This window comes from Stegastes partitus, unplaced genomic scaffold (assembly GCF_000690725.1).
Source record: "Stegastes partitus isolate 25-593 unplaced genomic scaffold, Stegastes_partitus-1.0.2 Scaffold380, whole genome shotgun sequence".
Classification (NCBI taxonomy): Eukaryota; Metazoa; Chordata; class Actinopteri; family Pomacentridae; genus Stegastes; species Stegastes partitus.
In genome coordinates, this window is record NW_007578111.1 from 303,348 (window position 1) to 326,877 (window position 23,530).

Consider the following 23,530-nt stretch of genomic DNA (forward strand, 5'->3'; position numbering starts at 1 on the left):
TGTAACTAGCAAATCAGTAACTCCGTGATTCATCTACAGTAATGTTTTTTATTTGTATTTTACTCACGTCGTATTTGCCGTTTCCGTTTGATGTGCGGTTTCTCTGGTCGTGGCAGAACCTCTGAATGGGCCCCTTGTCTGAGATGTAGCTGAAGTCAAACAGGGCACGACTGCCATCAAACATTATTGGTTTCAGTTTGGGATCTTAACAATGTAAGCAAACACTGATGAGGAGTAATGCCTCTCCGGGGATCAAAGGGAGAAAACATTCCTCACCGTGTTTTCAATTCAATTGAGTCATTTCTAATGTGACATGTTTTCCTATTACACAAGGTTACCGAAAGGTCGGCGTGGACAAAGCGTCTCGTCCTGTTTATGTAATGAAACACCAGCTCCTCACCAGCACGGACTAACAGGTCGTTTTTAACAGTAGAGGGTAGATTGTGTAACTGAAGAAAGCTTAGATAGATAGATGGATGGATGGATGGATGGATGGATGGATGGATAGATGGATGGATAGATGGATGAATGGATGGATGGATGGATGGATGGATGGATGGATGGATGGATGGATAGATAGATAGAAAAGAGAATTATTTCTATTAGCTTTTAATTCTTTGATCACATACACAGTGGGTCCATTGTTTAACTTGGGGCAAACATTTCGGGTAACCTCCAACAAACGTTTCATCACTAGATGCTGTATTTTTTGCTCATTCCTCCGATAGACCTGTTGTACAGGTTTGTAGGCTTTCTTGCTCAGTTATTGTATAGATGAGCATCGTTTCTTGAGCTGTTTCTTCAACTTATACCCATAAATTTCCTCCCTCACGATGCCATCGTAAAGCACACCAGTCCCTCCACAAAATGATGCTGCCACCACCGTGCTTCGTGGTGGGGATAACCCTAACCCTAACTTTTCCAATGGCTGCCCGAGGGTCTCCGTCTCGTCCGTCGCCGGCCTCCAGCTCGGCTGCCCGAGGGTCTCCCCGTAACAATTATAGCCAAACAGTTTATCGATAAAGAGGACATTTCCCCCAAAAAGTAGCATCTCTGCCTCTATGCACATTTCCAAAGTGGCTGTTTCTCTTTGCTGGGTTGGGTTGATGGACGACTCGGTCTACTGTGGATGCAGGTCCATTTTCACACGGTGCTTGATTCGCAGTTTTCGCACCAAAGTCCCTTTGTTTCCAGGAGACAGACAATATGTCACCCTCCTCATATTGGCGTACTGTTGTTGTTTTTTATTGAAGTATTGACAGATTTTATTTTGATTGTACTATTGTGTCAAACAAATGGGCATTGAGTTTGAAGGTAGGCCTTAAAATACAGCTACAGACACACTTTCAGTTGAATGAAATTAGCCTTTTAGAAGCTACAAAAGACGTGACATACTTTGTCATGTAGTGAAATAATCTGTCGAAAAACTATCGTTGAAAAATTCTTGTGCCATACAGAGAGTTCTAACCAACTTGTCGATCAATCTATAGAATCTATAGAGAGCTTAGAAACTGAGTTCAACCCAACTGTATACGTAAACATCCACAGGAGAGTTTATGAGCATCTTTGCCAAAGTGGATGACGAAGTGAGCAGCAGCATATGGCCACACTGGCACACGTCGTATCACTTAATGCAACATAAACGGTTTCAAAGTCTGCTCCAGTCCGTTCTCCCTCTGCTTCTGGTCGCTCTGACGTCCAGCATTTCATCTAGTAGCCACGGCATCATTAGCGGTCGCCATCTGGTCAATCATCCGGATGTGAGGAAACTCAATGAGTGCACAGGAGAAGCCGCGTAGAAACGTTTTAATTTGCGGCTCTCTTTGTTAAACAATAAAAGACTGGGGATAAAGAAGTAGGTATTTGAGTGTGGATTAGGTGAGACAGAGAGGAATGGAGGCAGGATTACTCACAGACTCGATCACAGAAAGCGAGAGAGGCAAAGAGAAAAGCCTCCCGGTTTTATAGCGTGAGAAACCAGGTCAGCTATTGAGGTGATGCAAGGCTAATAGACAGACTCTCAGGAGCAAAGACAGCGATACTACTTTACCATTAAACACTAGTCTGTGATGTGTTTTTTTTTGCGTTTCACATTTATTTTACATTCTCGCTGTACCTTTCTTCCTCCAGCCCGTCTCCTCTACTCCTGCCTCAGTCAGTCGTTTGATATGTTTCCAAGAATAACCCACGCCGTGTGTCTTGTGGCCTCAATTCAGTGGCCTATTGAGGCCACTGTAGGTGGACAAATTGATATCTTCTACAATAGATTTCTTCCCCTGTGACTGTTGGAAGGCGGCAGCTCTATAAAATGGCTCGGGGCCCAGGGAGATGGTGGTGTTTTTTTTTTTGAAAGCCTGAATGTGGCTTTTCAGTCTTAATGTTTGAACTGCGTTACATTAGATATCTACACACTGCAGCCATTTATCCACAGTCACTGATAGTCAGAGAAATTCACAGATAATGTGGCTGCTCAGGAACCGAATAGAGATATGGAATGAATATTGGACTTTTGGATGTTTCTCAGGTGGATATTATCGTGACTTCAAATGAAAGCTAATGTTCTGAACAGACAACTGTTTGCTCTACAGCTGCAATGACTATGGAATAATCAATCAGTCGTCAGCTAATACATTAATCACCAACTATATTGATAATTGATTGTGTCTGTGACTTTACAAGAATAAAATCTAAATTGTCTGATTGCAGCTTCCTGAATTTAAACACGTTTTGACTTCTTTCCTCCTCTAAGACTGAATATTTTTGGGTTGTGGACAAAACAAAACCATCATTTTCATCATTCTCTGAAAAACTACAAATTGATTAGTTTAGAAAATATTTGTGAGATAAGTCGACAGCTAAAACAACCATCAGCTGCAGCTCTAGTTTGCTCACATTTGCCATATAAACTACAACACAACAGTGCATCTGTATTGTCTTTACAACTTGTCCTGCTGCCCATAAGTGTCCTGAAACCAATAAATAAGAAAGTATCTGAAAGTTTATGTTCTTCAAAGACCCAATATTCCACTTTTGTACAATGCTTGCTTGTCTACGCATTCGTAATATTAAAGAGCCCCTGATGTGTGTTATATTGGGTTTTGTGCATGTAAGAGTTCTGCAAACTTACAAGGCCTGAAGTCGAAACACTGCTGCTACCTGCCTGCATTAGTAACCAGCAGAACTGTTGGCCAGCTGACAGATCGGAGCCTTAGGAGGAGGTCTTTATGTGTTTTTGACCAATAAAGCATGTGATTAAAACTGTGAACCTGTAATATGGGCTAATTAAGCAACTTTAGACGATGCATCATTTAGTATTTGGTTTGCTGGAGACCTATATAAGAATTTTTTTGCACAATTTGTCTGGCTGGGTGTTTAACCTCAGCGCTGTTTTGTTATAGAAATACATCTGTGCCCCCCCGAATATTTTAAAATGTTAGTGCCAAAAGCAGGTATAGAATATCTGGCCTGCATTTAGGAACCTTACCTCCAGATAGAAATCACTATTTTCAGACAGCCAGCTTTATTTAGTGATTTTAGGTTGTTGTCCTTTTTAAAAATCATTTTACCATTCAGCTATCGGGATAAAAACTCAGACATTCCATCAGTTATGCTAAAAAATGTGACATAAAACAAAACCCAGCCGTAGATAAACTGGTGACCCAGAATCCGAGCAGCTCAACTGGGGCCTTTTGAGTAGGGAATTACAGTTTTGTGAGGCTGACATATAACATGTTTTCACACCTACATCTGACCTACAGAAAGTATTTAAAAGCCACCAATCACTCCACATGTCGGCGTGACTGTTCTGCCCCGTTTTACCTTCTGTTGCCTCAGATGAGAAGCCTGAAGTGCTCCTGCCTGCTGGGATCAGGGCAGGTCTTTGCAGTAGACACTAAGACATTCCTGTTTTTATTGAGGGGGGATGTTTTATTGTACCCTCTAGAGGTATGCTGTCAGGGGATTTGGTGTACTTGACAGAAATGTAGAACACCGACTGCATCAGAATAAAGTCTTACTCTAAAATGAGCTTATATACTTACCAATTGATATAGCTTTTTTTTTTTATTTTGCTCTCTAGCATTTCTCTTTTTTTTGTTTTACCGCTCAACCTCTCCCACCTTTCTTTGTCTCAGGGCGAGGCGAAGGTGTTTGCATTGCTGGAGGGATTAGACTCGGTGCCAGAGGACGCAGAGATCTACGTTGTTCTGGAAGGATCCACGCTGGTCCACGTGACCCGGGCTCAGAGCGATGTCATGCTCTGCTTTATCGTGCCTGGTATGTGCATGTCTGCGTGATGTGTTTATTATTTATTATGTTTCACAAAACCATGACATTAACCGGACAAACCCAAGCCTTCCACTCTTGATGTACTGACGCAGCCACCAACAGTAGATCACTATTTGAATCTCACATATATACATACCCAGTAGATGACTCGAGGTCTAGAGAAGGCACAGAATCTTATCAGCTTCCTCTCGGGAGGGGAAACAGCTCCGGGAACAATATGTCAACATCACTGAGCCTGTGTGTAGGTTGTCACAGACAGCAGGCTGTCCTGAAGGCTCTGTACTCTCCATAGGAGCTGCACTGATAGAATAAGGTCTCCCTCTGCATCAGAAACAGAAGGAAAAAAAGATGTCTGTCTTTGCACACGAAATGAAAATCTCAAATCAAACGCTTTCTAGGCGGTCGGTAGAATTTTAATCGTGTTCATTCATTTATCACAAACCGTAAATGCATTTTTAGATAGATGTCCTTGCACCCAGGCAGCCATTATTCTCACTTTATTTAATTACAGTTTGTAACAGAGTCCAGGAACTTTGAGATAGTTAATCAGTCACTGGGAACATCGTGTCTGCTGCATTTTTGTTGGAGCCGGTGCCTCATCTTGGAGTGAAGTGCAATTAAGGTCTCATAAAACTGTTTTTTTCATCAGACAGATATATACCTCTGTTTAAATCCCCCTTGTTGTGTTTCCTTTAGGACATAACCTGGCTGAGGTGGTGTCTGTTCAGGCCTACCTGTGCTCTGAAACTACACCCCTCACCTGGGTGGGCGGGGCTTCATTAGAGTACGTTCACGACGATGCTCAGGTGAGGACGACGGGCCTGTACAATCCTGCACGTTGTTGATGCACAGATCCTTCTTGTGCGCATGCTGCAAGACAGTTAATGGAGTATTTAGGGTTTTTTTTTTTAGATGCATTTGCTAAAAGGATGAAAGCATTTCCCCATAAAGTTATTTCAAGTTCTCATATTCAGTGATATCATTAAGACAAAAACAGCTCTAAACGTGTTTAATTCTTCTTGTTGCATAGCAGTAGCTTGAAAAAAGACACGTGCACAAAAGTAGTGGTTAAAAAAAGAGTATGTTATTTTTATAAAGCAGTCCAGTAATCACAGATGGTATCTTATTCATGACTGGTTTATTCTCAGGACCTGGCAGAGCACCTGGTTATCCACGGACATTGCCTGAGCTCCACTGATCACCAGGAGCTGAGCAGCCTCTTCAACCTGGGCCAGGAGAGCTCTCGCTGGGCTATGGATCGCCGAGTAGCCCTGGCCATGGCCAACCTGGATATCCCCCAAAACTGGAATGTGCTGGGGAGCCACAGTGGAGACGGTGAGAGCGGGATTGTCTTATCGTGCATAGTGGGCATTCCTGCACAGATATACCGATCAAAAGCACATCGTATTTGGTTTTTTAATAATAACAACGTGTGTAAAGATGTGGACATTTAAAACAGCACACAGTAGATGAGCACTCTGCAGTGCAACCTGCCAGATGGAAAGGGAATGTTTGAGTTGGGGAGAGTTGGTTTAAAGATAGACACAAGTGAAGAGGGATGTGTTAGATTTTATTATTTACATGTAGGTTAATGAACAAATAAAAAAATGAGGGCAGGCAGTGAGCAGAGATGGAGAATTGGCAGCTTTTGTCCTCGCCTGGAAGCTTGAAGCTGCTGCTTTGCAAAGAGGACTGAACTCTTCAACTCTGCTGCCCTTCGCTCTCCCCCGTCCTCTCCGCCATCGTTCCCATTTTCCATCAGCCTGAAATCGGAAGTGAACAATGTTCACATGTGTGCTTCTGCTAAATTCATCAAAGCCAATTAAGCAGCATGTAATGTGGTTAATAGAGTCTTTCCATCTGGAAGTAGCCCGAGGCGGAGCTCAATAAATCTGAGTCGGGGCGTGCATGTGTGGCTTGTGTCCGTGCTGACCACCGTGTTCACTAAATGCCACCATCTGTTTGCATGATCCCAGTGTTTGTGTACGGCCACCTACATAAATAACAAACCAGATTTAGCCCTAATACAGTTATGGCAGTCTGTTTCGTTGCAGCGTCTCCTACTAAATGTCTGCAGCTAATTCGATAACGCTGCTCGTGACATCATTCTATCGCTGATGCTTTATATGACTCAATAATCAATCCCCAATTTTCCTTTTGTAGTCACTATTTGCTTCAATATTATTGAAGGCAATGGAAATAGCTCCTCTGCTGAAAATCTAATTCTCTGCCTTGGTATTATGTCATGTGGGGCTTTTTCTGTGCTAGCAAAAATAATCAGTGAGCGCCATGATGTAGCATTTCCACCTTTAACCTGGACCGCATTAATGATCCTGTCATAGATTCAGACAGCATTCATACGGGACAAACCGAAATCTCTTTAGCTTCAGGGTGGGACATTTCAAATCACTCTTCTTCTTCAGAACCTGTCTACAGGCTTAATTACAGCTGAATTATTCCAACATTTCCATTTTTCACTTGTGTTGCAGGGCAGTTCTACAGTGTTTGAGCAGACCTGTAGGTGAGCTGGTGTGCTCGAGCTGCAGCAAGTAGTGCAGGGATTGGTCAAGACAGATGTAGAGTTACATCTGTGCTGTTGTAAGACAGAAAGGAGTTATTTTCCTCTGAATTTTCGGTTTGATACACAGAGATGAGTTTTTAGGGCTTTAATCAACGTCCAAAGAGACAAAAAAAAAAAGGAAAAATCCTCCCTTCTGTCACAAAATCAGGAGACAGCACTGGAGCTAATTATTATCTTCTTCCTGAACTGAGAGCAGTTTTTAAAAAATGAGCATTAAAATTCCGACATACTGCTGGCAAATGTGTTATCTTGTGAAATCTGTCTTTGTGGCTCGACACGGCCTGAACCCTGATGGGTTTTTGGCTGCAGCATATCCTTGGACAAAAGAAAACTCTTTAACTCCTAAAGTGGAGTGTATCTGTGAAGAAAAATGTAAGATAGCTTTAACAATAAAGAAAAAGAAAAGTGAGGCACAGCTTGTCTGACGGTCTGTGGATAAATATTTGCTTTTATCACCTGTCGTGCTTGTTTTTCTTAATGCTCATTGAATTACTATAACACAGAGAACAGTTCCAATCATGTTGGAAAAATCCCACCTCACCCCCACAGTCACAGGATGTACAACTGAATCAATAAACGATGGCATATCGTGCAGCGCTGTGCATTTAAATAGCCCCCTGCAGCAAATATCACAATCAAACATCGTGATGTATGCTTGCTTCATTCATCGGACTAAATGTTCATTTTGTTTTGATGGTCAAATCTGAGGTTGTGTTTGTGGGTTTGCTAAGTAATGTCACTCTCCAGGGCCTGGCTAGAGCCTGACCGATTGTGGATTTCTGAATTCAAATATGTATGTATCTGCGGATATTCTTTATATTAAAAAAGTAAAATGATGGGGTCATGTCTGGTTAAATTTCCAAAAAGTGCACTTGACAAACTAGTTAGTAACTTACCATTGAAGACGCTGCTTCACCACTGGTTGCTCAGCTGCAATGCATACTCTGCTACATGCGCTGCAAGAATGTTGTAAACAGTGGAGTCTGGGTGCAAATCATAGTCATCAGTCATGTAGTCTTCCATTTCTGCAATGCATTTTAGTTGGAGTTCTCTCTCCCTTCTGCTGTCTGCGTTTCAAACAGCAACAACAACCTTCAAGCAGCAACTTACACGCTAAAAAATGCTAATTTTAAAAAGATTTCAATTACAAAATGTGGCTGCCTTGACTGTTTTGTTGTTTTTTTCCCGGTGGATTTGCCATTTTAATAACAGCTCTCGCCTCCCTGCAGGCAAATGTTTAACCGAAACAAATCCCTCCTACTATTACTATTTGCAGTGGCACCATCACTGCATCCTGGGCTCAGCACCGCCTAGACGACTGTGATCGGTTTAAAGAAATACAAACAGGCCAGAGTCTCAGTGATAATGAGATGTACCATGCTCCAGCACTGACACAGCTGGAGAGATAGGGCTGGCTATACTCTCCATCCATCCATCCATCCATTATCTATACACCGCCTAATCCTCACTAGGGTCACGGGAGTCCCTTTTTAAAAAAATACTATTTTTTAATATTAGACAACTTATATCATCCAGAATACCACTGATAAACCAATATTGGCTGATAACATCAACCAACTAATATATCAGATGAGCTCCAGTGTAAACTCTGTTTTCCTGTAATTCACAGGAATTTATGACTCATTTTCATACCACAGCTTCACAGCCTTAGTAGATAAGACACAGTCGGTTAAAGTAGCATCAGTCTGACCTCTTTGTAACTCTGCCAGTTGCCTCACATTCCTCTAAAACACAGTTATGACAATAATTGCTGTCATGAAAGTTGTCACAAACTCCTTTTTGTTATTCAAGTTAACGTGACTCACGCTGTTGCTTTTATAATTGCGACTTATTGAAGTCAAAGTTTGAGTTGCTTGTGAATCAGCCACAAGTGCTGCCGTGTTTAGGCTAAAAGTCACAAAAATTATGATGCTAAATGTCAAACAATAAAACTGCAATGGCCTCCACTAGATTGTTTTACAGTCAAAAGAGAAATCGAACACTTTGAGCTTCTCCAAATGGGCGAGTTAGTGTTTAGAGCAACGTGGCATGTCTGCTATTTTGTCCATCTCTTAGTTAGTTTTATCTAGACCACAGACCAAAATGTACAGAATAGAATAAAAGAATATTAAGGTGTTAAGGTTAGGGTTGATTTACGTTGCTAGAGTAGATTCTAAATTAAAATTATTCCAACGTTAACACTTGCTTTCTGAGAACTGCTTTGACGCACGACAGTCGGAGGGAACATGTCTAGAAACAGACACAGAAAAAAGGCAGAAACAGGAACAAGAATCTGTCACCGCTTTGTTAAAAGACTTTTATTGCCTCAAAGTGGGTCAGTGGAGCAGAAGGCCTCAGTGCTGCGCAAGACAAGAAATCAATTATTGACAGTTCATTTAATTACCATGATTAGATGGTTATCCACACAAGGTTCTCAACATGTCAGATTTTTTCTCCCCCCACATTCTGCCACTGGCTTATTTTACTGCTCATTTCCTTCCTTAGTTCAGCACCTATCTTAGATCCTACCACATACCTTTATCTCTGCAGAATTGTTTTTATCATATTGGTGTTTTATTTCTCCCTGCATCTCCAGAGCACAGTCCCAGAGAGTCTCCCCTCCACCTGGCTGTTCGCTGGGGTCTGTGTCGGCTCGCCGAGCTGCTGCTCTGCCAGCCGGGAGGTTTGATGGCTGTCAGCCTGCCAAACGAAGACGGAGTCACACCGCTGCAGCTGGCACAGACAGCCGGCAACACTGAGCTCCTGGAGCTGCTCTCACAGTAAGATTACAAGCTCCGGCGGGGCACTTCCAGGAGAGACGCTGACAAATGAGTCACTGTTTTTGCTGGAGCATCATGCATTCGGCGTAGAGCTTTCCCCACACACGAGGGCGAGGGAAAGCTTTCGAGCTTTAACCCCAGATCGTTCTCATTCTTTAGATTTCTCACATACTGTAAATATGCTTGTTAAAGTGCATGTTTCTGAGCACGTAAAATGCTAAACACCTGTTAGTATTACCTGTCAAACTCAATCAGTCAGGATCAATCTGGAACCATAAATCTTCCTCACAGCTTTATGGGCCTGTTTATGTGGCCTGAAACCCAACAGACCGTCGTCTGCAGCCCAGTTTTACATGAACTATTACCCCAGATCATTTTCATTCTTTAGATTTCCTAAATACTGTAAACACACTGGTTCAAGTGCATTTTATGAACACTAAAGCATGTTAAACACCTGTTTGCATTGTCTGTCAAACTCTGGCTTCTGTTTGCTAGAAACACTAGAGAACCATCATGTGCACTTTTAGATATCTGTTTAAACTATGTGGAAAGTCTTCTGAATATTCCCCCTGATCCCTCATGTCCTGCTGCAGCCCACCCAACCCTCTGGCCACTCCTCCAGCAGGCCTGTCCCAGGTGTGGGCAGACCGATCCCGGCTGCTGAGGTTCTGTCACGACACGGGGAACCTGACCCTGACCGTCCGACAGAACCTGAGGTGGAGCTCGGAGGAGAGCAGGCACGCCGACATCCTGCTTCTGAGAGACCGGCTCAGAGATGTGGACTTTCTCAGAGAGGTACGAGGAGGCTGTGAGTTTATATAAACACTTGTGTGCATCAGTAATGTCTGTAAATGCACGACTTAAGCAGAATAAAGTTGTTAATTATCACCAAATGAACAAAATTAGAACAGATTGAGCCTTTCTTGAGGGACATAAACTGTTTTTTGCTGCAAATTCAAGTCCAGTTAACGAAAAAAAACGGATAGAAATTGTGTAATTAAACAAGCAACACAACGTCAGAACCAATCAACACCGATGCTCTAGTTCTGGCTGCTGTGAGTTGCTCTGTTAACACTGGTTGAACTGTTCTGACTGTGTCTCAGATCAAAGCGCTGAGGAGGGACCGGGTGGAGACCGTCTTAGGGAAGGAAGAGCTGGTGGATGATCCTGCAGACAGTGGTATCACACACCTCCTCATCTGACTCTTTTCTGGGATTTGGCCTGGTTAAGCTAAACCATCTATGTCTTAACTCTTGTCTTCCATGTTGCAATGATCTGCCAGTTTCACGGTACTGGTTTGTTTGGGCTCCATGTAGAAACTTATAGAAGGAGACTGCCCTCCTCTGGGGGTTTGGGTGTACTGCAAGGCCAACAAAACAGGAACAAACAAGGTGTATGGAGAAAGAGTACTCACAGCCAGTTAGCTGAATTTACTTCCTGAACCCCAAGCAGTTTTTGGGCACTTTTTTTTTTTGTTATTGTCACACTTTTACTCACTGTGGGCTCATTGTTTCACGGCATTATAAAGTCCTGCACCTCCATGGAAACAGCACAGCCATGACTAGAAGTAGACACAACTACTTGTGCAGTACGACAACATTATAAAAGTACACATCATGAAAGAACAAATAGCAAAGGTTGAGTTGTTCAGTAATTTATTTTAGGGAGAAAAAAGGAATTAATATACACTGGAAAATACTGTAACTCTACATGCTGTAGATACTTTACTACTTACATATTTAATATCCTTTCATACTTGCTCCCACTCTGGCTGCTAATCAGCCCTTTTTTTTTTTTTTAATATATTTTTTGGGCTTTTGCCTTTATTTAGAGCAGTAGAGAGAGACAGGAAAGGGGGGAGAAGAATGAGGGAGAGACCTGCAACAAAGGGTCATGAGCGGGACTCGAACTCACAACCAAAGCTGAGTCATCTCATTATTTTTTTCCAATCAAACCACACGTCAAACATGATCAGTTCAATGACTGTTAGAAAGTAAAAAATCTGCTTATTCGTGTTTACTAAATTGTGTAATTTAGGGATTTTAAAGAAGTATAACATGCTGTCAAACCCGCCGGTGGGTTTTGGGGCTCAGTGGGTTAATGGATGATGAGTTATTACTCAGTTATTTAAAAAATAATTGACAACATTTTTAACAAATAAGGTGAATTGTGCAAATCACTTATCACCAGCATCAGTATTTCTCCTCATCTCATAGAGTTAAGGATTTTAATGGTTAGGCTACTTTTCTTTTCTTTTTTCTGATCAAAAGGATAATAAAATAAAATAAAATAAAATAAACAACAACGGCTGTTTAGCAGGTTACCTTCTTCCCTTAGGATGTCTAAATCTAGCGTCTGTTTATTATAACTCAGCATAGAGTACACCTGAGGATGATGAGGATTTATATCTGGCAGGTGTTTTGGTAACAAACAAGTTCACTCACACAGAAAGTTTGACCTGATGAAGCAGGCGGATGAAAAGTCATCATAAGACATGAGGCTGCATTTTGTGCAGTGACTGTAAATGATACTGAAATATAACTGTGACCTGCTGGTGGTGCTAGAGGAAAAGTCTGGGAGTAAACCAAGCCTTTACAGTTCAAGCCTCTGGACATCATGAATGACTGCACAGAGTTTCACAGCATCCATCCAACAGTGTTTGAGGTGTTTTATTAAGATGCCAACAAACATACGGAGGTCCACACATCCAGCATGGCTATAAACACATAAAACAGCCTGATGACATTTAAAATATTCTTCTCTCTGTTTCTCTGGCTCTCTCCCTCTTGCCTAAGAAACATTTGAGCAGACGTCACTATTTGTGATTACGCATTAAGGCCCAAAAAGATCTTTTCCTACATAGTGTATGTTCTCCTTTCTCAGCCCTTTTCTCATCTTCCTCTTTTGTTTTTTTCTCCTCTCTGACTTTCTCCACCACTTCCTCCTTTGACATTTCCTGCTTGTGTATATTTACATGACCTGGGGCCACTAATCAAACCACCCAAACCCTAATTTCTGTGTGTCGCTGCTTTGTTTCTGGTAAGTGATCATACAGCGTGCCCTTTGATCTGATGGTAGTTAAATGAAAAAGAAAGCAGATCAAGGCCACACAGTGAAATAAAAAAAGTCCCCTCAGGTTATGAAAATAAAATCAAATGAAAACTTTACATGGTATCGTTAAAAACTGACAAACATCTGCGCTTGCTTGAGTCTCTTTTGAAGTTTAACGGCTGCGTTTCTCTTCTTTCAGCGCTGTACCCCGACTTAAATGGAGGAAGCTCTGCTGGTGAAGAAAATGTAAGTATTTAACACAGGACAGTGATGGATTTGCTGATGATAAATCACACACACTGGCAGCTGTGGATTCAAATATGATGTATTTCATTCTCAGTGTCAATCTTCCTAGAAATAGTGTTTAACTAGTGTTTGCACTATTTCTTATATTTATATGTACATTTTTTTTCTGTCTCATATATGTGTATCTCTGTGTTTAATGCTGCTATCAACAACGTGAATTTCTCCACTGTGAGATAAATAAAGGCATATCTTATCTTATCTTATCATATCTTAACCCTCTGAACCCCAAAAACTCGACGACAGGTTTGAGAAAAAAAAATCTGCCAAAAATACAACATTTATCAGAGCCTGAAACTATAAAAACAAAAAGAAGAGTCAGATTTTAATCTTTCAGACACGTGGTTTCACTGAGAAAATAAATTATACTACATGTCTCATATGGGGGGAAAAAAGAAGACAAAAATAAACTGTTTGCGGAAACTAGATTTTGTAAAAACTAAAAATCTGTGCCTCTGGTTGCAGCTGAGAAACCATTAATGACTTATCGATGGCCAACATTCACACAACAAAAATTCACAGAGTGTTTTTGGCTGAGCTGCAGGCTGTGTTTACACAACGCACACCAGAGACAAATGTGAATATCCAAGTAGTAAAATATCTATCATATGTAGATCCCTATTTTTTTCCCCATAGAAGGTGCAGGACTTAAAGAAAAAAAGATCCCACAGCCTGTAAAAATGTGACAGGAGCAACAAAACCCAACCAGAAGCTGTTTGGGGTTTAGAGGGTTAAACAGCTTTAACTGATGATTTAGACGTGCACATAGCTTCACTGTCCCTCCAACAACATTTGGGGTTAACCGTGCGCCTTTATCTACTTTAAAACAATACGTGTTGCTTAAAAATATCCCAGATATGTTATTACAAGTGGCGGTTTAAAAACCCTCTGACCCTCATTCGGTCTGCGTGAACATCTGCACCAGCTAGCGGCGAGCTGTGGTCGTGGCTATAACAAGGCACCGGCTGCCCTCAATGCTGCACATTGTTTGGCTCGTATTGTCAAGGTGCTGGAGTTGGCACCTTGCACACGCCGCTGAATAGCCGTCTTTGTGAGCGGTCAAACGCATGTTTCATGTTGTGAGAGGTGTGGCGTGTGCACATGATCCTGGTCATCCAATAGGGCCTGGTTAATGTGATACAGATGGTTACCTAATTGATCTTTTTCACACCCCTTGGCACTCACCACACACACTTATGCTGTTGTACTTAGTTCTGCTCTTTTTTTTTTTAGTGGTATGCATAAAGTGAAAGTCTCACTGTGGGAATGTGCTGTTTCATGAAAGGTTCCCAGCTTCTTCACTGAGGACTATGAAGAGCAGCTGATGTTCTGCCTGAATGAGGAGGACGAGGAAGAAGAAGAAGAAGAAGACGAGCCGTCGCAGTCTGACTCTGGTAAAGTTTTTAAGATTCCTTCCAAGCAGTGTTACTTTCACAGAAGCCTGTTTTAGACGTGGTTTTAATTTTAGAGCCTGCGGTACCTCGGCTCAAGCTCATGTTTTGTGCAGGCTGAAAGTGATCATTGTTGTTTTAGGTGGTGTTATATTCATAGGAAGTTATCCAAGTAGCTTCCAATAGTTAAGTGAGTCCAACTGCAGGAAACATTTCCTTTCCTGAACAGAACTTGGAACTGGGCTCTAATCCTCGACTCTCTCTGTCTGCCATCCCTGCTGACTATAGGATCACATTTCAGGCCCCCGGCTGCTCTCGCCCCCCCTCTGTTGTGAGTTTTTGGAGTCTTGTCACCCTGTGTTTACAGTTATTGTGGCACCGAGGAGGAATCTTTTGCATGTAGTCCTGTAGTTAACTCTGAGTCATCCTGCTTCTGCCAGTAATCTCAGGAGAACAGGAGTGAACTGGGCAAACTCCGAACGCGATGGCTGAAGGTGGCTTCGCTCTGATCTGCCTTCTGGACGGGAAGAGAAGGATTTGAGAGTGGGAACATCCTGTGGGTTAATAATTGCCTTGTATTTCTGCAGAGCAGACTGATGCCTCAGTGTAAGAATGCTGTGGTTACCAGCTGAGGCTTCGGGCTTTATAACACTTGGCACTGGACATCTGCAATCTGAATGTCCTGTGGCTGGTGTAGTTTTCCATGTTAAACGCTTTAGCCGTTCGTCCTGTGGATGCATATGTGTGTTTGTGAGTATCTGTCTGCGTTGCCTGACTTGCGGATTTTCACATTTTCTGTCCAGTCTTTGATCGCTTCCTCCTCTTGACCCCGTTTGACCTCTTCAGATGCCTCAGATGAAATAATGTGGTGTCACTTTTGCACACTGTTTCCCCTCAGCGACGCGCTCGACTGACAAAATACAGCTCAGCCTGGAAGTGACTCAGGTTTCATACATGACATTCTTCCGGGATAACAATGCTTATTTGACCCTTGAAGAATTTAAATTCTTCGTTAGACATTCCAGAGCTGTCACGAGTGACCGGCGGGATTTGATATTTTCTAGCGAAGCAGTGGAGCCTATATTGTGATTCCTCGCCTGTTTTTTTTTTTTGACACATGGCAATATGGCCGCTCAGCTCGAGCTAATGCGTCATCAAATAGACAGACGCAACTTGTGTAGCCAGAACTCTCAGCGAGGGATGAGGAATTTTGAACGTAGCTGTCATGTTCCTCCTGTCTTCTTGATGTCATCCCTTCCTCTCCCCCGCTTCCAATTACTGTAACTTCACTGGCACGGCTGTAATTACATATGTTGTTGCCAAAGAAGGATTTGCAGTGTTTACAATATAAATATAATAATTTTTTTTTTTTAAAGAGAAAAGACGCAGTGTTTCTCTTTGCTCTTAAATCCTCCCTCCTCCCTTCCCTTTCCCCCATCTTTGCCCTCCTAATGCCCCCAATATTTAAATACCCCACCCAAAACACACACACACTTGCACCCAAATACCTACATACAGAAGACACACAAACTTACACACCCATGCCTCCCCACCACCTACCCATCCTCCCAGGTCAGCATTTTAATGTGAGTTTAGTGAACAAACAGCAAAGACCACTTCAGCCTGAGGAGCTCTGCTCTCCATGGCTGGTGAAAGGAAGGAGGTCGATGTGTGTGTGTGTGTGAGAGAGTGTGTGTTCGCTTGTGTGTTTGAGAGGAAGAATGCAGTAGGGAAGAGCGCTCTAAAGGGGGCAAGGGGTATAGGGAAGTGAAAAAAAAGGGGTGTTTGTGGCTGAATGGGGGTTGCCAGGGCTTTGCTGAATGCAGTTTTCCAGCAGCTTGTTGAGATCCCCAGAGAGAGGAGAGCGGAGGAGTGTTAAAATGCTGTGTGTGTGTGTGTGTGTGTGTGTGTGTGTGTTTGTGTAATGGGGGGGAGAAGGATAGAGAGAGAGAGAGAGAGAGAAAGGGATTTATGATATGGATAGTTTGGCAGAGTGACAACAGACGATAAGTGCAACGCCAGGAGCGCCAACAAGAGTCTCCGACCCCGACTGAGGGATCTAATTGGAGAACGGAAAAAAGGATTAAACCTCACACAGACCCCACAAAGGCAGCATTAATGTTCACCAGTACAGTGCCAACACCCTCCTCCACCCCGCCCCCCATGCACACACACAGAAACTACTTTCTATAGTCACAGTGTACCTCTTTTTTCCCTCCTCTGCATATATTCTGCCTACAAAACCCCTCTCATCCCCTTTTTCTCTCTTTTTTTTTCACATTCCTTCATTTATGTGCATTTATAAACCCATGTTTGGCCCCTTTCCACGGTGCCATTGTCTCGTTTGTCTCTTAAAACCCCTTTACCGTCCCGTTTGCCAGGCTTTGCTTGTGTCCTCGCCGCTGCAAATGGAGCACTGTACTCCTGCAGGTTGGCGAGAAGGGGGTGGAGGGGAGGAAAGAAACGACATGGAAGAAGAAGAAAACAGCAGCAGCTCTCACTGCTGTCTCCATGGTGAGGCTGCTGACCTGGCTGGCTGTCTGTCTGCCCCCTCCTTCCCGTCCTCTCCTTCTCCCTCCACAGCTCGGCTTTGACATGCTAAAACACAGAGAATGGAGTGATTGAGAAGGAGTCTCTTCAGATGTGGCATTAGGCATATTTGGGCTTGGATTGCTTGTAGCGTCAAGTGTGTGGAGCGTGCGAGCCCCCGGTGGCCCCGGCATATCTCCGAGGCAATGATGAACTCACAGGGTTAATGATTTCTGCCGTGTCTGAGACTCACCTCGGCTTGAGCCGTCTGCCCCTCGTGTTTGTCTTCGCCGCAAGACTCTGAAGTCACTCCTATGTTTGACTTTGTCTTTCTCCGGTTCTCTCTGTCCTTCAGTCACTCTTTCCGGCCGTCAATACCCTCCTCCCCCTCTCCTGCTCCTGTCAGCATGTGTTGATCTGCCTCCCGCTCGCTCAGTGTACTGTGTGGGGTGGATGAGTTGAATGAGGGAGACACACAACAGAGAGCAACAAGAGACCCACAAGTTGCCACAGGAGCAGTCGGAGAAGGAAGGAAGAAGTGTTAAATAGAGGGAAAACTCAAAGAAGAAGAAGAAGCAAGAGGGGAGAAGACAGGGTTCGGCTCTGTTGGACAGTTGGAGTTTTGCAAGGGGGGGAAGGGGAGGACTTTTAGGGGGAGGGGAGGCTGGGGGAGGCAGAGGGGAACATGCTGGCTCACTCCTGAAGTGTCAGAGTGTCTACAGCAGGGCTCTGGAAAAAGGAGTGAGCTCGCTGTCTGCTCAGCCATGTGGGGAAGGATGTGAATCGAGGCGCTGCTCACTTATTCATCAAAACACCTTGAGCTGCTCGGATGTTCTTTAAGATCAGAAAGTCATGGATTCTGACTCAGACTCTCCTTTCAACTACTCCTGGCCTTCGTTTCCTAAGATGAGGATGCGCAGGAAGACGGGCAAAAAAGGTAGTAAATCAGTCGTATTTGCAGTAATCAATCTGCCTTTCTGTCCTCTCACATTGACACTTATGTCAGCTGCCATAAACGTTGACTCAGTCACTTCTCGCTTCGCCGACAGAAATATCCTCAAGTATGTGTTTGTGACATGTTGACATCTGCAGAGTTTGACAGACATCTGATCCACGCGGGTTGATTTTGGAGAGAAAGCTGTCGGCTTTTTATACGCACCATGCAGACGATGCAGCTCGTCCACGTTAGATACGGAAAATCTGGGTCTTAACTGCAGTCTGTCGTGCTGGCAGACATGTTTTAACCATTCATGGTGGAACAATAAAGTTAAAATTAGACTGTTCCCATTACACATTGTTACTCACTGCAGCACCGGATCGGTCAGAGTGAGATAACCACACGTTTGCCGCTGATGTAACCTGATATCTGACAGTATGTTGGGGAATGTCAGATGTCCACTTGAGGCTGATTGAGTGGTTTGGGGCTTTCGACATCTTAGGGACTGTCGTGTGCATAAATGCAACCCACTGAGGAGCCGTGCCCTCATGTGACAAAAGGTGGGCCCACCGTTTAACACATGCTTTCATACGTGTAGGCCCAGACACCTGCAGCTGATAACTGGTGCTTGTTTAGGTGTCACTGAAGGGAGCTCAGAATCAGTGTTTGCCTCGGTTTAGTAGTAGAAACTGACGAAGTTATTACCTAAACTTGGCCTCCAAGTTTACTGCTTCATTGTTAGTCATGGGAGAGCTGGAGTAGATGCTTAAAATAGTGCAAAATTAAACCATAGTGGTTAAACAGTTCATTGCTTGTGTGCAAGTGTCCTGGTGTTTGTTGAGACGGAAAGAGTGAGAAACTGAGAGACAGACACAGAGCAAGATCGAGTTACTGCCATGGCTGTGTCATGGCTCAGCTCCAGTCGTCTTTTCCTCATCTTTCACCATAAACCTCTGCAAGATTATCCATGTTATTGCTCCGTAATTGTGATTGACGTCGGCACTGCCTGTCTGCGCCGCTTTTTGACCGAGGAGCAGAAACAGTGGCGCTGCATAAACCTCTTAAACCGGCCGTACGGTCTTCAAGGGGGAGATTTAAACAGTTTTAAGAAGTGGGCTCTGGTGTAACAATGCACCTGCTGAAGTGAGATGTGATTTCAGGTGTGCAGAGCCGCAAGTTTATTTCTTCATTCTGAGAAGTGATCACTGCTCCCTCTGGCTTTCTACCTCTTCCTGGATCTCTCGGGCCGGGTGACGCACTAAAATGTAAACACAATGGGAATGTGATGCTTGGACCGGGATGTTTGACCACAGGTGTCATAACTCAGAGTGGGTTTGTGGATTTTGGTGGACAATTGCTTTAATGATTTAAACGGCCTGAACACTAAAGTTAAATAATTACCTCTCCCCTCTTATTTTTTGTAGGATAATAACACCCGCTGTTGTGTTTCTTCTAGCTTGTTATTCCACGCTGATCCTAATTTCTCTCTCCAAAGCGATAGTTGTTTGGTGTGATTAACTGACATCATAAAAGACGGGACAGCACGGGCAAATAATCCTCTCATACTCATAATAAACAAGCCGAGGTGTTTATACAATGAATAATTATGATTATTTTGTTTTTGCCAAACAGCTTCTAAAAGGAGCGAAGCCTGAGAAAGAGCCCTTGTGACAGGCCTGCCTCCCCCCGACTCCCCTCCTCTCCATCCTGCCTTCCTCCATCTCTCCCCCTCTCCCCCTCTCTCTCTCTCTCTCCCAGGGGTGTGCATGGGTTGAGGGGTCACTCTCTGTGTTTAACTGCCCTGGTCTGGAAACCTGGCACTGACTGCTGTCTTTGTCTGAGTCTCTGTAGAGATCCCGGTCTCTCTTTTTACTTTTCTGCAGCCACTCCAGGCACCGCTACTGTATAGGGTTGGCTCTCACTCAGGGACATGCTCTGAATATCACATCACTCCAAATATATCTTCCGTGAGCAAAAATCCTATATAAATAGCCCCACACATGGCTCTGCATTTCTAAAAACTCCCTTTCAAGTGGCAACCTGCGCACGGCGTTCCTCTGTCTCGGCGACAAAGACAGAAAGATTGATTTAGTGCAGGTCTAACTTGTTAGTAATACGAACTCCTTGCCTCTCTGTTATTCCCCCCCGTTAACTAATGTTAAACACAGATCACGCTGCCTGACAGTAATGTTCACTGAGGCAGTGTTTATGGGTCAGAGGTGTGTGAATGATTGAGCCCACGGCAGCCAGCTGTGGCTTTGGACCCGGCCCAGAACCTGAACTATTAGGCCTGCCTGTCAAGTCCCCGAAGTGGGTTTATATGAAACGGTATCTGCTTTCAAACAGCAGCTTGACCCACATCCAGGATCTGGCCCCCTCTGTGGATTTGATGTTGGACTAAAGCTAATCCAGCGATACATAGCGGACGATCTAACGTGACTGTGTGCAGGTATGATGGATTTGGAATCAGGTTCATAGACAGTGTAATGTTTTCACGGGGAACTAAGAGGATCCAGACGTTTCTGAACAACAGGTTGTAGCATTTTGCAGTTTTCTACTTGAGAGATACTTCAGGACGTTGCAGGCTCAGGATTGATGCGGAGGGCTCTCTGTAGTCGAGTTAATTCATTTATATTAGATGTGGATGTAACAGGAATCATCTGGTGTCCTCATCAATGTGTGCCTGACTCCCCGTTGCCTCTCAGATTTATTGGACTTACTGCCTACAGGAAGCACAGCCAATTGTTGGTCTGATTTATTCTCTGTTACAAATGCTGGACATCTCCTCTCCTGCTCTGCGGTGCTGGAAGCCTGGAAACCATGGATAAACTACAGATTCCTCTATAAAGAAGACTGTTGAGTCTCGTTTTAATAAGCGTTTAACATGCCAAAGGCATGTTTTTTGCCCCGCTGGCATCGCTGGAGGCCCGGCTTGGCCATTGTGAGGTGAGATGGTGATTAGGAGCATAATAATATAACTGAGCTAATGAGGCTGCCTCTTCTGGTTACTGTGACAAGTGCTGCACCAGCTGCGATTGTGATTAGATTTGGTTTGTTTAGTTTTTTTTTTTTTAATCTCACATGAATCTTTAGCAGAATGTGAAATCTTTTATTTATTGCTGCAGAATACAGTGATACCCTCTGAATTTATCTACAGTCTTTTGCTTTGTGCTTGTTTAGAAGCTAAACTGCAGCACTGAGGGCAAGTTAGTGGATTTATTGATCATTATAATTGAGTGATATGGGTTTGTTTTCGGGCTGCAAGGTGGCTCGGTGGTTAGCACCGTTGTCACGTAGCAAGAAGGTCGCTGGTTCACATCCCAGTGAGGACACCCGGGATCTTCCTGCGTGGAGTCTCCATGTTCTCCACATGCAGCGTGGGTTCTCTCCGATTCTGAAATGGATGTTTTTTGGAATCAAGGACTAAAGGCTTCATATCATACTGCAAAAAAAACATCTTTGCTGAGACATAGGCACTTATTTTTACTGATGGTAAACTAGTAGAGGTAAAAAAGTGATTAAAAAGTCAGATTACCAGAATTGTGATTAACTCAGCCTTTCATAAATAGCTTATACATGATGCAAATGTGACACACAGGCTGCGTAGTGAGTGGGCTGCTGAGGCTGGACAAAGTTACACCAGAAACACTTTTATGTCCTGTATCGCCTTACCTCCACTACAAACAGCCATGCGTTTCAGTTTCCTCAAGCTTGAAATGAGCAGTTGACTCACAATTTAGTAGCTGTTGATCATTTCGCATGATCTTCGTCTGCCGTTCAAGCGGCTGTATTTGTATAAATGTCCATTTTTACCGAGCATTTCAGCTACTTTCTGGCCTTGTGTGCATCACAGTTGAGTTCCTTTACTTTGTGCAGAAATTCCTAAACAATACTTTGCTGTAAATGTCTCATCAAAGGTTTTGTTGTGCAGCGACTGGCAACGTTTAGCGTCTTTGTTTATGTGCATAGGTTATTTTCTAGCCCGAAATACCTTCTAAGAAATTGTGTTGTGGAGAGGGTGTGCGTTTTACATCCCAGAGGGAGCTGTGTGTGTGTCAGTGTGTGTGTGTGTGTGTGTGTGTTTTGAGAGCAGGAGTGTTTTCTCCTGTTTAACAGCAAAACCAGACTGCTGCTCACAGTGACTCCACTGTGTTGAAAGGCTTCCTCTCAATGCCACTGTGTGCTCACCGGGAGTTATTTCCACTCGCCGGCCGTATCGAAGGGCAGGGTGGGGAAGGAACATGCCTCCAGCTCGCAGCTCCATGCACACACACCATTTCACGTGTGTGTGCAAAGAGCCATTCAGACAGACACACACACTCGTACAGAGACTCTTGGTCCTGAACAATGACATGCAACTGCCCAGGATGTGTATGTCACTTCCTGTGTTTGTGAGCAGTTATTTGGTGTTGCTGTGGAAACCAAATGTAATATTGAAAAATCCCCTCTCTCTCTCTTTCTCTGGCTCTTTCCCTCTCGGCAGAGAAAAGCCAGTCCATAAGGGAGAGCCAGGCCTCATCCCCGACTCTGGCTGCCGCTGCCAGACTGTCAGCGATGATCCACGGCAAAGACCAAGTGTACGCCAACGCCATGCTGGTGGACCAGGTGAGTATTTATTTCTATGCATCTAGAGTGAGAGAAGAATGTTTAGCAGTGGTATCATTCATAAAATGAACAGACCTGGCTCAACATGTGAAATGTTTCAGTGGCGGAGCTACAAATCAGCAGGTGGATCGGTTCCGGCTCCTTCTCACTGCTCTCTCACGTTTCTGTTCCAGGTGGACGACGCTGACATTAAGTACCGCTCTCCAGGGGAGGATGAGGTCAGCCCCTCATCCCATGCTGGCAGCTCCTGCTGGGATTCCTTCTCCGTGACTCCCCCTAATTCAGGGAACTGCTCCCAGAACCGGCACCCATCCTCACCCCACAGCGGGCAGAGGGGTATCCAAGGCCCGGAGAGTCACAGGGAGCCATCTCCTCGCGTCTCTCCCCCCTCTCCCTTTGCTTCCTCCCCATCTTTTCCTTCCTCTCCCCTGGCTTCCGCCCTCCGTTTGTTCGAAGGAGCACAGAGGCGTCAGAACCAGACATGCTTGCCAGTTTCTCCGGCTTTGAATCACAGAGGATGCAGCTTTACGGAGGCGAGCCGAGGCCTGAGGTAGGACGCGATCGCTGTTGATTCTTGATTTAACATCAAAGTGTGAACTATTGCTTTTTTTATTAAAGAAATTTCATGCAACTGCCTCCAAACGGGATTAGTTTTTTATTGCATGCAGGCTGACCTACTTTACTTTTTTTTTTAAAATCAATGCAGCAGATCATTAAACCTCTGCAACAGTTTAGAAATGTGTTGAGTCACAGGCGGTCTTGTGTTTAACCTATGCTAAGACAACTAATAAGTCTGGAATGTGAGGAAAATATTTGTTTTGTTTCTTACATGTAGCTCAGTGATTGTTGTCGGCGAAGGTGTGGAAAGTGACAGGAAGCTCGAATACAATTGAGCTGTTTGTGCGTTGGAGTGAACATTCCTTCCAGTTTCCTCAGTGATGCAGAATCGAGCGATCAAAAGGCTGCAGATTTGTCCACGATGGGCCATCTTAGGCCATCTGCAAAATAACGCAGCTCATCACAAAGCAGCTTGTAATCTGCTGGAGTTTAGACTTTAGCTGTTTAC

At 43.9% G+C, this 23,530-nt stretch overlaps 1 protein-coding gene across 3 annotated transcripts in view; it reads left to right on the forward strand.

Moving 5' to 3' along the window:
* Nucleotides 1–4,990: 4,990 nt before the first annotated feature.
* The window catches only part of LOC103359538 (rho guanine nucleotide exchange factor 28-like), a 38,119-nt gene continuing 19,579 nt past the window's right edge, over nt 4,991–23,530 (forward strand). Inside the window, exons 1-9 of one of the 3 annotated variants that reach the window (XM_008284928.1) lie at nt 4,991–5,093; nt 5,436–5,622; nt 9,465–9,648; nt 10,242–10,443; nt 10,752–10,827; nt 12,899–12,945; nt 14,288–14,396; nt 22,343–22,464; nt 22,638–23,014. In XM_008284928.1, coding sequence (XP_008283150.1) covers nt 5,541–5,622; nt 9,465–9,648; nt 10,242–10,443; nt 10,752–10,827; nt 12,899–12,945; nt 14,288–14,396; nt 22,343–22,464; nt 22,638–23,014 — 1,199 coding nt within the window. In that variant the 5' untranslated portion in view covers nt 4,991–5,093; nt 5,436–5,540. Of the gene's footprint in view, nt 5,094–5,435; nt 5,623–9,464; nt 9,649–10,241; nt 10,444–10,751; nt 10,828–12,898; nt 12,946–14,287; nt 14,397–17,678; nt 17,860–22,342; nt 22,465–22,637; nt 23,015–23,530 lie in introns of those variants that run through there. The other 2 variants (XM_008284929.1, XM_008284930.1) reach the window with 2 other exon arrangements.